Below are 15,307 nucleotides of genomic sequence, written 5' to 3' on the forward strand. Positions count from 1 at the left end.
GCCTGATCCTCTCTCCTTATTACCTGGGCCAGATCACACCTGACAAACTCAACTACCACAATCTCAAAGTCCAGGAAGCGGCTCTTACTCCTTTCTACCTAAGAATTCAGCTCTTGTCACTAGTGTGTACTGGTGAAGACATGTATTCAATTACGGTTTCCTTTCAGAATTTTCTTAACACACTGCTAGGCTGTCTGACAGAACAGACAGAACTAGGGGTGTTCTGATTTGGGATACAAGCACATCCCTACCTTTGCCTGAAATGCGAGTGGCACATCCATATCTGAAGCCAGAATGTTGGATACATTGTTACCACCTAAACTGGAAGTGCAGTCACATTATTATAACAGCGTCACACTGCTTCTCTCGGCCTTTTTGTGGTGAGAACCAAATCTGGAGCTGAACTCATTCCAAGGCCAAAGATGGAGGCATTCACAGCAAATAAAAATCTAAAGGCTGAAGGCCAAGGAGCTTATTAGGTGAAGGTAAATTTATTCTGAGGAAGGTTTTACTAGGCAAAGGTTAAGACTAATTGATCTGTAAAACCACAGTAGGCAAAGCAGGTTTTAAAAAAAGTTTGAAGTTACTTGCCTCCCGTCCCATCCCTAGGACTCAGCCAGGCTCCTCTCCCCAGAATAACACCAATAGGTATTTGCTTACATGTTGTTTCAAACCTATATTTGGAAGGCCTAGGCTTCTCCCAGTGTAAACAATGTAATTTATCCTAGGAACAGGCGCCTGGCTGAGTTTTAGTAGATAAGAGTGGAAGGAATGAAATCAGTTAACAGGGCTTTGCATTTTTCCTAAATCTTTCCCTTTCACAGCTCCAGCTCACCCCCTATTCTCTTGAAAATTTTGACATTTTCCTTCTTTGGGAGGAGTGACAAAATGAAGAGGGATTCATGTTGTGGCAAAAGGTCTGAAAATTCAGAGTTACAGGAGCCAATCATAGAAGAGATGAGTCAGAGTAGAGAGATTTGCATATTTGGTACATGCCTACTGAGAAAAAACAGAGCAGCGATTAAACAAGTCAAACACCCACATCTAATCAGCACAAGGGAAATTGCATAAGTAAAGAAACACAGAATAGCTGTGCACAATTAGCAAGGCACTGTCATTGGCTAAGACAGTTCTGTTTGGTTGGATAACCCTTAATCAGTTCCAGCAGAATGTTTCCATCTAAGTCCCAAGTAACATGGTTTAACTGAGTCACAACACAAAAAATGTAGGATGATATTAAGAACAAAAGGAAGCTGTTCTGGGTGGTGTAAAAGATATATGGCTTTAATTTTACAATCCTCTTTTAGATATATGCATTGCTTTTAAGGCACAATCCAAAAACCGTAACTGGAGAGGCTGAATTGGTATTGATGCTACATTCTTGTGATATTTGCAGTGAAGCATAAATCGCAGAGCAGGTCTTCCTGAAAAAAAGTATTTAGTACAACTTCTTTAAAAAAAACAATATAATTAAATGCAAAACAAACTGAGGGCGGTTCCATTCATGCACACAAAACCACGGTGTGCAACATATGCAAGAAAACTGGCATGTGAAAAAAAGACTCATACAATGTCCATAGAAAAGGCATCCAAAACAAAAAACAAAGTCCCCAACCCCCCCACAACAAGAGTGATTTTTGTACCAGGAAACAAAATTATTGTAGCTAAGGATGCAAGCAGAAATAATAATCCGTTATTCATTAACTAGAGAGTGACTTAAAAAATCCTGAGCAGTTTCTACAATAGCTAGATTTTCTTGTGTTTATTATACATTTTTGGATGGAAAGGGGAAGATATGGAGAGTTAGTTTTACATAGACATAGTAGCTTTAGGAAAACAATTCACTGCCTGTTTGGTTTTTTGGAAAACCAAAAGAAACGAAACCCAACATTGATATTTTAAACGCGTTAACAGAAAAGCAGCTGGTTTTTAAAAAGCTGAAAGCTCCGCTTAGTCGTTTCCACCACACAACTTGAGCAGGATTTTCCGGTAGTCTCCTGAAGTATCACCCTAGCAACAAATCCAAAGGGAAAAAGTTAGGGAAAGAAAGCCATCCAATTGTTACACTCCTTTTTTGTTTCTGTTTTTTGTGAGGGAGGTGAGAGAAGATGCACTGTACGGATCCCAACATTTAGAATGGCTAAAAATGGACTGAGGGAAGCCTTTAATAAAAAGGAGCCTTCATTATTTTAGACTCCACATTTGAATTCCAGATCCCAGGGCTAATAAAGAGTTGACCCCAACCACAGTACAAGTCCACAGTAGGATCTTTAGGATTTATCTAGCAAAAACCCTTCAAGAACATATTTCTTCAGAAGACTGTCCTGGACTCCTAAGTACTGTGTTATGTTCTTCTGTCATGGAGGACACACCAACTTGTCCTCCCGTATTCAAAGTCACCTAATTTTCAAGCAGCATCATAAAAGCAATGTGATGGAAACTGGAAAATGGGGCCCGTATTTTCTTTCCCTCTGACCTTCCATCCTGCTGTGTTACGGGGACATGCAACGAGAATGACATCCTTATAGTATCCTACTAGACACCAGTATGGCTGAAATGGGTGACTTCACATTAATGACTCTAGCAGAATGATTTCTCACTCCTAAACACATCTATTGCATTCTATGGCATGGTTTAAAAAAGAAAATGAAAAAAAAAAAAAAAAAGCTTCCATTTAGGCCCAAACCAAATGAGAAATCAGAGAGAGTGTGTATCAGAGGGAGGTGAAAAAGTTACAAGAGACATCTTGCAGCTAACAATATCTCATCACAAATGCCATACTGGCTGAAATTCACCAATGGTTCCTTAGGAGCAGAGGCATTTTAAATATCGGTTTCTGAATGACAATGTGTGATAGCTAAACCGGTGCTGTAAAAGGGCTCACACAGTTTTTCTGTCCAAGAATATTGTGTACTAGCTAAAGCCATGCTACAATCTGGTTTTGGACATGGCTGCTAACTGTTCTGTGTGGATTAACAGTGTCACAGCAGTTCTCAGCTGGGTTTGGAAGTTGCTTCAATACACCAGGACAAATCCTAAAAAATTCATAATTTTAATAATCAGATCTATGCCATGGTTAATGGAAGGAGAGGGCTGCTCTGCATTAACAAGGGGAATATGCATTAGGAACCTAATCCTGTTTGCATTGAAGTCAATGGAAGTTTCCACTTTTACTTCAAAGGAAACAGAAATGGGCCATATTATAACTACTTTTTAATTCACATCCACGGTGTCCTGAATAATCAGAGTCTAAAACTGAATCACCATGGATTCATATCTTTGAACCACAAGCTCTGTTTAAACTGATTAGCGCTGGCAATTGCTGCTGCCTGATAAAAGAGCTGATTTTACACACAACCACACACCCCTTCCCAGCTGACAGCATGTCCAATTTTCAGGCTTTAGTTTACATTCTAGTAGTTATAGTGCAAACGCATCTCCACCCAAAGGCAGACTTGTAGTGAGCATTTGCTAAGGGTTGGGGACACTAGTCCTCTCTCTGTCATCCATGGCCAGGTTACAGAGTTGCTGTGCAGGCAGTCAGTCTCTTTGGCTGCCATTACAGCCCGTTACACTCCAGTAGAGGCTGGGGACCAAGCACATCTCCTCTGCAAGTGAGGTGGGTGCCAGTGAATCTGTGGAGATGCTGATCCTTTGGCCTCTCTCTCTCCAAACCCACATTCCACTGCTGCCATGGAGAGTAGACAGAAGCCACCAGTATGGCCTCTTCCCAGTCTCCTCCTCACACAGCTTTTCCATGGCACTTTGGACCTCCATGCATGAAGAGAGAAGCAGGGAGCATACACTCAGTTATTCAGTGTCGGGAGTGGGGTTTTATGGTATGTACAGGAATCAACGGTAGGAGACAAATAATTAAAAAAAAAAAAAAAAGTCTTACTGTGATGTCTGCGTAGAGGGATTTGCCATACATCCGCTTGTATTCAGTGCGTATATCCAGCAAGTCAACCTCGCTGCGCGACACCATAATTCGAATCAGAGTCCTGTCTTTTGTTCCCGCTCCCTGTGAAGAAACCAGTGAAGTGCATGAATACAATCAGCTTGCAAATTCTAGATAATTCAACACAAATTGGAGAGTCCAAGGGCCAATCCTTCCCCATGTTATGCCAGGGCAACCCCACCAAAGTCAATAGGATTGAAACAGAGTAACACAGGGCAGAATTTAGCCTACAGTGCTTTAGTGAATGAAGCGTGTGCTAACAGGACATTACCACTTTCAGTTCCTTGCACAAAGAGCAACCGAAGAGGATGATGAATTTCCACCCCATTCCACACATTCCCATCATTGTCAACCCTTCCTTGTCTCGGTCTTTTGCATAAATAAATGCACTGAGTTGCATTTCTGAGGGGATCCCAGTTTTAGACTCATGCTCTAGCTCCAAGAACAAGAAATAGAAGCGAAATACATTTGTAGGAAGGTCAAGGTGTGGAGGCCAGGAATTTGCATTACAACTGTTATTAGTTTAACTTCAATGTCTTGACTTGAATGGGGCTTAAGCACACACTTAAGTGCTTTGCTGAATTGAGGCTTTCATAAACAGACAGCAGGTTATGATCATGTGCATTTCTTTAATAAATCCCCTACTGAAGGCCAGATTCTATCAGCCTTACTCCTGGGTGAGCAATACCTCACTCCTGGAGAAATTCCATGAAAACATATGTAGAGCTTATCGAAAAAAGGTGCTTTTCAACATGAACAAGGTGGCAAGATATGGACATTAGTAAGTACAGTAGTGCCCATCCTAATACAGACAGCACACCCCAAGCTCTTCACATCACTTACAGCCCTAACCGGGATGATTTTCATCCTCTCAGCCTAACTAGCTTTATTCCATGCTCGCACAATAAGTGATCAAATCTTTGCTCAGTCAAAAACTCTCAACACATTTGACCCATTACTAATAAAGTTATGTTTTATCAGTGCCAAGGCACTTATGCAATTATATAAAAATACAGTGATGCACAGAGAGAGCACACACAGCCACAGAGACCTACCTTCATGGCTTTATGGAGTCTTTCTGCAAAGAAAGCTGGTGTATTTTTCACGCACTTAACTGCAAAAGAAATTGTAGTAACAGGTTAGTTACTCACAGCTAAATAAAAATCATTATACTTTATTGGACTTGCTCTGAATCAGGTATGTCTCTCTCTCTCTCCATACATACACACACACACACACACACACACACACACACACACACGCCCCTGTTCCTGCTCACTTGAGTTAATCACTGAAATTAACTTTTAATTTGCAAGGCAAAGTTTCTAACTTTGCATCAGACTGGTAGTAGTTGTAGTGTCCAAGAAACCTCAGTACTTCCTTGCTAAAAGCGAATCTTTTGGTCAATGAACTGAATCTAGTTATGGGACTGAGGCAGGGGAACAACATTAGGTCTTCGCCAGTCTTCCTGATGTGGAGAAGTTCTAGTGCAAATTTTCTGCAAGGTGGATTCAATTTCTTGTCCTAAAAGTTCAAGGGAGTGGTTAAGCTGGTCAGATGAGTCCCATTCTCTCAACTTTCCAGCCTCTTGCTGTATAATCAAAAATACTTGTAATTTCCTTCAAATACTTGACAGATGGTTTCCCTCCAGCTGCCAAAGTCTGGGATTTTTAGACAGAGAAATAACCAACAACAAGGATTTAGTACACTGCATGGCATAGCATTAATTCTAGGTGACTTCGACAACTTAATAGCCATTGTAGCACATGCAGAAATAGGAGGCAGTTTAACAGCTAAACGACCACAAAGAATTTGTATTTTAACAGTTCTGAAAACTATAGTCAGCGTAAAATTTGATAAGCTACCAAACTATACTAGCAGTTCAACTTACAGTTATTGACTGTGGGGAAGATTTTCAAGGGTAGGAGCATAAAATTTAGCTTCTAAATCCATTTAGGAGCCTAAATCAGTGGGGTGACTTTCTAAAGTTGCTGAGCACCCAGCACCTTCCACTGACTTCAACTGATTTAGGAGACTAAATTGGGATTCTAGTTTTGAGTCCAGCAGCTGCCTTCACTGGAAGCCTCACCCTTCACTTCCAGGCAAGTTATTTGTTCTTTGTTTTAGTAACTGCACACAGGTTCACAAGGACTTTTGAAAATCTTGGCATCCCCGTGTAAGTGAAATCTAGCTAGAACTGGCTTTCCATAAATCATAAGAAAGGTAAAAAAGCATATTAAAAATATACTGACAAAAATCCCACCCATTATTTCAACAGAATGAAAAAAATCTACAAACGGATCCCATATTTGATATGAATAAACAGTCAGTCACAAAGTGTAAAACAAACGATGCGGTAACCACACCACACATCCGTCTCATTAGGACAGTTCATAGGGAATTACAAAAGTATGAAAAGCAACCAACTAAGATCAGGGTAAAACGTAAGGAGCAAATCTGAAAAGGGAGTGTTTCATAGCAATGCACACTTTATATAGAAAAACGTAGGTTTCTTGGTTTTTAATTGAAATGTAGATGAAAGACAGCAGTCCACATATACACACAACTGCCAAGGATGTGCACAATTCACTTCAAAACAGAGGATGACAAAACATGAAATGTATGTTTTCCGATTACCATAATCAGCTAAAACAATCCACTTGCACTGCAAGATATTTTGAGTCTATTATTGTAAATTACCATCTGTACAGTCCAGAAAGCTTTAAAGACAGCAAAACCAAAAGGAAACAAATATTTACAATTAGACTTTTGCAGACTAGGTGCAAAGAACAAATCATCCCAGGGAAAAGGCTGATTTATGCAATAAAAAACTGGTCAAAACCAGGATGATTTCAATGTGTTACATAATGATCAAACATTAATGTTACGAAGGTCACATTAAAAAGGGTTATTGCTTTGCTTGCAAACTAGAGTCCGAGTCCTGTAACTGGAACCTTGCACTCTTGCAAAGTCCCACCCAAGTCAGTGAGACTCCATGTGGGGAAAGGGCACTCCTAAAAGGATCAGACTGTAGGATCCAAGCTATGACAATAGAGTTTCTTTGCTGTGGTAAATGGTAGCCTTTTCAAATACATTATCCTCAGTCCTAAATACGATGCCAAAGGGGTCCCAGTTTTACTGTGGTAATATGTACTTAATTTGCTATTATGTCTGTTCTGTAGGACTGACTTTCTAATGTTAGGATATGATTAATCTGGTATGAATTTATCAATCATGGCAAAAGCCAAAGAAATAAGTCCCATTGAGGGCTTCAAAAAGTCATTGGAATGACAATCTGGCCAAGCAGAGAAATATAAGCACAGTTAACTAAGAGAGCAATCAGTTCTAAAACTGCATTTCAAAAACATTAATTATTAGTAAAGGATGGTTACACAGTGTGCACATTAGCTAGGGAGTGAAAAATAAAGGACATTTACATAAAATTCAATATTTTGCAAAGTTTTGTTGGAACTTGCATAAAATGAACCCGCAACTTTATCCTAAGGCAGCCAAATGGCCTGTTCTTCCCCCTGTTGCAGTTAGCTGTAGTTTTGCTATTGATTTCAGCAACAGCAGGATCAGGGCCCAAATTTTTATTGTCATGTCCCTGTTCTAGTCACTGTTAAACCATGTTAACCAGTTACTTGTTAATGTAATTAAGAAGAAGAAGAAAAATAATTCTGTGGGAGGCAGCACTCAAGTGTCAGAGCAAGGCAGTTATTTAGAGGAGGTAATTTGGAACAGATGTGTCAGTAAATTAGCCTTAACAATGTGCTTTACAGAGAGGACGCACAGCAACTCTAAACTGGTAAAGCTTGACCCAGCTGAGCTGCTGTTTAAGGAATTGGGACCTAATCCAAAGCCCACTGAAGTTAATGGCCTGATTTTCAAAAGGCACTCAACACACACCATTCTTGTTGACTTCAATGGAAAGTGCTCATTACTTCTGAAAATGAGGCCATATATGCTTAATAATTACCTCTCCTCTGTCTAACAAATTCTAATTTTAAGTCCAGAGGCTGCTTTCAGTGGAAGCCTCACCCTTCCTTTCCAGGTAAGTTATTTGTCACGTTTTATTAACCGCAGGCAGGTTCACTAGAAGGCCCAACAAAAATGCGAAAAACTGGAAATACAGGTCAGGTTTCCTCTGGTGGAAAACAAAAAAAACCCATCTCCAGCTAGAAGGAGCAGTGCAAACACCACAGCTATTCCTGCTGCTATCGTCATTGCTGCAACAGCTTCTATACACTGAAACAAAAAGAAAGACATACCTACTGCCACCATGCCGCTTTCAAGGTCCCCAGACATCTCACGAGATATGCTCTTCTCGATATCACGGTTACACATCCGCTGGTACTCACTGAAAACTAGAGGGGGGGAGGAAGAAAGGAAAAAAAGTGCTTTCAGCAGCCAGTCTTGTAAGATGGGCATTGATTCATGCTTATACTTGTCAGCTTCCTCTGAAGTTATACTATGCTTACAGAGCCTTTACAGTAGCATTTGGTGACGGTGGCTCAAATGCTTTTCAGGCCTAGTTTGCCAGTTTTCAAAATAAAACTGGAAGTTCATCCTTCATGCCCGGCAAGACTTCCCCACACTTAGTACTCCATTTAGAGGCCATGCATTTATAATCTACCCCCTTCTCTTCATGGTAATTGTGAAGGGTGGATGTGAATAAATAGGACATGCCTTCTTCATATCTCCCTGTCTTGATTTCTGCTTCTTCAAGGACATAGGAGTCATAGTCCTGCTATTGGCAACAACCTTTTAGAGCCCAGCAGCATGAACAGAGAAGGGGTCTGTGGTAAAGAGAGGCCTTTTTTATACACACACACACACACACACACACACACACACACATATAAATCAATCTTTAAAAAGATCTAGAACACACCTCTAAATATAAAAACTTTGAATTTAAAGTTTTTTTTTTTTTAAACAGGATTTAAAAAAAACCAAACAAACCACAAAGCCACCATCCTAATGATCAGGCAGCCTAGCTAGTGCATCTAGAGGCTGCGGGGGAGTGGATTGTTCACTCTCCATACTTCTCCATCTTGGCCTCTTTGAGACGGTCAATCATACAACAACTTTCTGGTCATTGCCAACCCGGGCTGGCTTTGAATTAGCAACCCCGCAGTTAAGGTTGGGAGCCTAATTCATTTAGGCTCCTTTGAAAATCTCAGCATAAAGACTTTATAGCCTAGTCACAGTTCCCTAAAGTTAAGCCGTTCATTTTTAAAACTTTGACGACAGACTGGAAGGTGACCTTTAAGACCGTCGTACAGTAACAGCTACTCTGTTAATCCAGGATCACAAGGAGGACCAGGGATGAAAAAAAAGCATCTTCTTCCACTCTGTCACCCTGGGGCACTTCTAAGCCACATCGCTTAGCCATGCTGAGCACGTTGCTACAGAGATCCAAAGGAAAAATGAAGTCTAGGGTCTATACGCAGACTCTCTCTCTCTCTGTACCATGAGCAAGATGTAGAGCTGGGTGACTGCAGACTGTGACCATGATGAAACTTCAGTTGTGGGGGAGGAGGACAGAAAAATGCCAACCAAAGTCATCTACAGCTGCAAACTGACATTCTGAACTATTATGGCCGTGTCTGCACTAGACATGTTCCCTAAAATTTCCCTCTGCTGTAGCTCCACAAGTGGTAGCACTAGTGCAGAGCAGTTTTTAACCACCATGTTGTCTAGCCCTTAAAAAGCACCTTGTCTACACTACAGCTCCATGCTAACACCAGTGGAGCTGCACTGAGAGTAGCAATGGGGAGACTGTTTAGGGATGATAAAAGACGAGAATAGAAAAGACCCATGTTGAGATCAGAGCACTATAGCATTGGATATAGAGGGAACTAATTGGGCATGCCACTAGATTTAAAGGATGAGATTCGGACCTTTTCCTTTCTCATGCCACCCCAGAGTCCCAATACCCAGCATTTAAAAACGGTGCTAACTGTAGAACAATTACAGTATTTGTGTGTAGACTCCAAAAGAGCTACTGATATGACTGTAACAAGGAATATGTGGGACTGCCATGCTGGCATGTGGATGTAAAAATTAAGTAGAGCTCCTTAATTTCTTCGTAAGACACAAATTCAGACAAAAGATGAGCCTCTATAATAGTTTCATCTTTAGGAGAGATATGGGCCTACATACACACACAGCGCAGGATAAGCTAAAAGCAACGTGTATGTGTGTAATCCAAGCTCCTTAGGAGACATTTATGTAGCAAATCAAGACACCATTACCTGCCCTGAGGTGAGCTCTGCTCCTGGCACACAGAATGGCATTGAACTTGGACTCGTCGGTCCCTAGACGGTTCTCTCCAGCAGCATAGAGCTCCTAAACACAAAAAGGAATCCACACTTCGTTAATTAGTTTCCCAGTCTGGTGGCTTTTAGACCTACATTCTAGGCACTTATACACTTCCCCTCTTCTAACACTGACCACTCGGTCTGAACAACAAGTGACCTGAGTGGCACTAGCTTGAGCCTTTACGCACATTATAAGCCTTATTTGCACCCATAATTGCCAGTGAAAGATGCATAGATGCTTGACTACAAGAGCTCCCGAGTACCCACCTTAAGGGGAAACCCCTGGGAAAAAAAAGATTGGTCACATGGGGTGAGAGTAATTCTTGCCAGTGATAAGGTTCAGTTCTAGTTTTCATCCTAGAGGGATGGGATAGAGGGGGGAGGGATAGCTCAGTGGTTTGAGCATTGGCCTGCTAAACCCAGGGTTGTGAGTTCAATCCTTGAGGGGGCCACTTAGGGATCTGGGGCAAAATCAGTACTTGGTCCTGCTAATGAAGGCAGGGGGCTGGACTTGATGATCTTCCAAGGTCCCTTCCAGTTCTAGGAGATAGGATATCTCCATTAATTATTATTATTATCCTAAAATATTCCCAGACACTGTCGGAGTTCCTCAGAATTCTCCTTTTTCTCTTAGGATGAAATTCACGATTCAGAAAGCTAATTTTATTACTATTTATATCACACTAGGACACTAAATATGCCAGGCATGGTACAGACCCAGAGAAAGACACAGTCCTTGGCACAAAGATCTTATTCTCCCACTTCCCCAGATAGTAAGTGGCTACATGCTATGACAAGGTGAAACATTTCATTAGGATCCAAGTGTCTCCCTGCTCAACAAATCCTGAGTTAATGGGCTTTGAGGGAAGTTTAGTTAGTTGGGAAGGGGAAGTTTTCCTCTGCTCCAAACATGTATTGCACTTAAAAACACTGGTCTTCAGCCTGTGGCTGCTTCACATACTTCCCTCCCACCCACCACACAAGGGCTTTCGCCAACAGATCCACAAATTTACAGAATCAGAGCCTGATCAAAAGCCCATTGAAATCAATGAGAGTCTTTTCCCATTGCCTTCAGTGGGCTTTGGATGAGGCCTTCCATGAGAGACACTCTACTCCTGGGGGAATTCTGCACTACTGCGCATGTGCAGAATTTATGTCCTCCACAGATTTTTTTGCTTCCCCTCAGAAAAATGACTTTCGGATAGGGGAGCAAAGAGAAGCCACAAGCGTGGTCATGCAACCCTCCCCAGCAGTATGTTTCAGGTGCCCAGGGCAGCCAGCAGAGAGGTAAATCACTGTGTGGCAGAGGGTGGGACTGGGGAAGACCCAGCTGGTAGCTCCTACCCTAAACCAGGCCCAGCTGCTAGTCCCGGCTGGACTGGGGAGAATAGGATTTCCTCTTCCCATGCACGGCATCCAGGGCTGTGTCAGACCCACCCCCAGATTTCTCCCCCAGCTGTAGAAAACTCAGCAAACTTCCCCTCCCCGCGCTTCCCGCGCCCATCGCTCCTCCACTGCAGGGGGAGGGGTCACTGTACAGGGAACTGCTCCCCCCATCTGCCTAACCCCCCGGGCATCCAGACCACCTCATACCAAGACCCTCTCACCAAGCCTCATCCCCCCCCCGCACTAAGAACCTTCCCCCTCTCCCCCATCAACAAGCATCACTCCCACTGCACCTGGACCACCCTGACGTGTCACCCACACCTGGATCCCCACCCTGCCAAGCCCCAACCAACTGCACCTGGATCCCCAACCCACTGGGCCTCACTCCCCCTGCATCTGGACCCACCCCTCCCCGAGTCCCTCACGCCCCTCTGCCGAGCTCTATCCCCCCTACACCCAGATTCCCCCCCGCTGAGCCCAAACCACCTTCAACTGGACCCCCCTTCAGAGTCTCATTACCGATGCATCCAGAACTTCTCAATAAGACCCTGTGCATCCAGATCCCTCACTGAGCCACCCACACCCAGATTGCCCCACACAGAACCCTCTCAACCCACACCTGGATCCCCTGACACTAAGCCCCTCCACACTTGGATCATGCCTTGCTGAGCCTGCCTGCCCACACCTGGTGCACCTGGCATGGAAGAGCAGGGCCCTGGGGTGTTTCTGGGGTAGGCCCTGCCCTTGTGTTGTGTCAAGGTTGGGTGCAGCCTTACCGCTGAGTCCGTGTCCCGGGTGGGAGCTGCACAGTGATCTCCTATCTCTGTGCAGCCAGTGGCCTGTGCGCCCCAATGCCATGTTGGAGCCTCCCCATTTATTTGACAAATAAAATTTGAAGAATTTTAAAATATGCGCAGAATTTTTCTTTTTTGGCGCAGAATTCCCTCAGGAGTAACACTTTCACCTTTCCCATCTCATTCCTCAAAATCCACTCACTGGGACATAAGGAGCATCTCACAGAACACAATTCCACAACACGAAAGGGCTGTGTCCTCCTAGCTCAGGATCTCCATTTCCAGCCTCCTGCAGCAGAAACACACAGTTCTATTGCTCTGTCAAGTTTGTCTACAATGCAATTAGACACTCACAACTGGCCCATACCAGCTGACTCGGGCTAAGGGGCTGTTTAATTGCCGTGTAGATGTTCAGGCTCCCACCGCTGTGAGGTGGGAGGGCTCTAGAGCCTGGACTCCAGCGTGAGCCTGAACATCTACACGGCAATTAAACAGCCCCATAGCCCGATCATTGTGAGCCTGAGTCAACTGGCACAGGTCAGCTGTGGGTGTCTAATTGCAATGTAGACATAACCTCAGGGTCCTTCGGGGCTCCTTCTTGGGCTGAAACATTGGCCCTGGGCCAATAAAACACACTTTGTAATCAGAATAAAATAGTCAAGGGCATGGATTGCAAGGAGGGGAGACTTTTAAGCACCAATGTTGCCATGTCATTTTACAATAATAATAAAACAACAGTTTGACTTTATTTCCATAACCTGATGCAAGGAGGATGGGGCACACAGAGCTGGATCCCACAAAGGTATACAGAAAACACAGTTCAACTTTTTCTTGTGATTAGTGCAATGGCTCACCCAACAGTATTTGGTAGTAAACCACCAGATAAACATGAACCTGACAATTCCTGCTTGCCAGCATCAGTAAGCAGAACCATGTTTGGAGGTACCCACATTCTCGTGGGGATCTCCAAAGCAATTTCTAACCTCAGCCACAGACGTCATTTGATATTGTTTTGTAGAAACAGGAGGGGGGGGGGGGAGGGGAGGGGACAGCAAGCCACTGAAGTTATTAAAAACCAACCTAAATGAATCATCAACAATATTTGAACAGTTATTTTTACAAGTAATTTTTTTAAAGGGTCAAAAGAAAATATTTGTACAAAATCAACTAAACAAAAGTAGTAACAACGTTTTGAAAGAGAATAACTACAAATAAAATCTCTCAGTTCAATGTGCCCAGTTTGAGTAGACCAAATCCTATTGGATTTAATGGGAATTGTGCTACTAAACTCCCACATACTGAAATGAGATATACACCTGTACACAAGGAAGCATCTCTTACTAACCTGAACATCCCTTTGGACAAGGGACATGTCTACATTTGTACTTTCATCTCTGTTTCCCTGAAAGAATTACAAATAGTAGCGATTAATATACACCCTTTTCAGTTAACAAAACAGCCCCTTCCACTCAAGCTCCCACACACCCAAAAAAAGCCACTAAGTCTTTACACTTTAATGTTTATAACCTGGGACAAACAAAGCCACGTTTGCTTTGTTACTATGGGGATTTTGGTTCTGAAGGTACAGGAAACTGCAGACCCTTTCACCTTGGGGCAAATAAAATTCCTATTCATAGAAGTAACAGATAAAAATATAGGATTCACTTGTAATCAAGTAAAGAAAAACAAAGTTGTGTGCAAGTAATAGTGTTCACCTGAATTCAGGAGAGAGTATTTGCCTTACTGTTGCAATGAACTGGTGCAAGCATAAGGACAATAGAAAGAATGACATTGTTACCATCTTCATTTATCCAAAACCCACCAGAAAACGTTATGAACCGATTTGTAGTGGGTAGAATATCCTTGTACAGGGACAGAAAATTAAAATAAATCCATGAAGAAGGGGACATGAGGATTTATGTATGGTAGTTACAGGATATCAATATTATCGTATTTTTATTTCTTAAAGTTAAGCTTATTTTTCCCCCCTTCTTTCACTCATCTCTGAAGACCCACCAGCACTAACACAGACAATCATTTTCCAGACTGGGGATCAGTTTCTGAAATCATACACTGATTTCATTGGAAGTTTTGCATGAGTGAAGTTTGCAGTACTTGCTCCTTTTATCACTGCAAATAGGTAAGTAGAAACCAGTATTAGAAAAACAGGAAACAAATTTCAAAAATTTCTTGCTCTATTTTGCATCAAAATTTCAAAATTGAAAAAAAAACAAAAAAAACAAAAAACACAGGTCAACTGTGTGTGCGGGCGCGCGCGTGTGTGCAACAATAAAATTACTTTCCAAACAAGTTTAGTTTAAGTGCTTTGCTTCTTTATTTTAATGCAGGTTATGGGATTCCTGGAGAAACAGTGAACTGTGTTAGCCACAACTGAGTTCAAAACTAAGGCCCCAGGTTCTGCAAACACTTATGAACATGTTCCATTGCAGACCTTCAATACAATTGTCATGTGGTTTAAAAATTAAGTTGTGTGTCCCTACTACATATTACCCTTTCTTATAAAAGACAAGACAAGAAACAGGGGGAAAGTGGAGAAATATTTAGAGCCTTGATGCCTGGCCACATGATAATTTTAAGTCTTTTCTATCCTTTTATTCTCTTCTTAGCCAGAATAATTCAACCTGCGTTGCTAAAGGACTTTCACCATCTTACACCACATGGCACAGTAAGGACCATGTACTGCTGTGGTGGCCATATTCAAGAGTGCCTGACAAAAAACAGCACACTTCAATTTTAGAGGCTAAAAACACAAGAGAGCAGATCCTCAGCAGCTGTAAATTGGCACAGTTCCACTGATGCCAATGAGGGATGCCAGTTTATAT

At 42.3% G+C, this 15,307-nt stretch overlaps 1 protein-coding gene across 1 annotated transcript in view; it reads right to left on the minus strand.

Moving 5' to 3' along the window:
• Positions 1 to 1,263: 1,263 nt before the first annotated feature.
• The window catches only part of LOC112105527 (annexin A11), a 64,463-nt gene continuing 50,419 nt past the window's right edge, over positions 1,264 to 15,307 (minus strand). The window contains exons 10-15 of the mRNA XM_024198365.3: positions 13,810 to 13,866; positions 10,219 to 10,312; positions 8,230 to 8,325; positions 5,014 to 5,072; positions 3,899 to 4,021; positions 1,264 to 2,010 (exon numbers count right to left, since the gene is read on the minus strand). Of these exons, the coding sequence (XP_024054133.2) occupies positions 1,951 to 2,010; positions 3,899 to 4,021; positions 5,014 to 5,072; positions 8,230 to 8,325; positions 10,219 to 10,312; positions 13,810 to 13,866 (489 nt within the window). The 3' untranslated portion in view covers positions 1,264 to 1,950. The remainder of the gene's footprint in view (positions 2,011 to 3,898; positions 4,022 to 5,013; positions 5,073 to 8,229; positions 8,326 to 10,218; positions 10,313 to 13,809; positions 13,867 to 15,307) is intronic.

Source organism: Terrapene carolina, unplaced genomic scaffold (assembly GCF_002925995.2).
Source record: "Terrapene carolina triunguis isolate 2854851 unplaced genomic scaffold, T_m_triunguis-2.0 Scaffold148, whole genome shotgun sequence".
Classification (NCBI taxonomy): domain Eukaryota; kingdom Metazoa; phylum Chordata; order Testudines; family Emydidae; genus Terrapene; species Terrapene triunguis.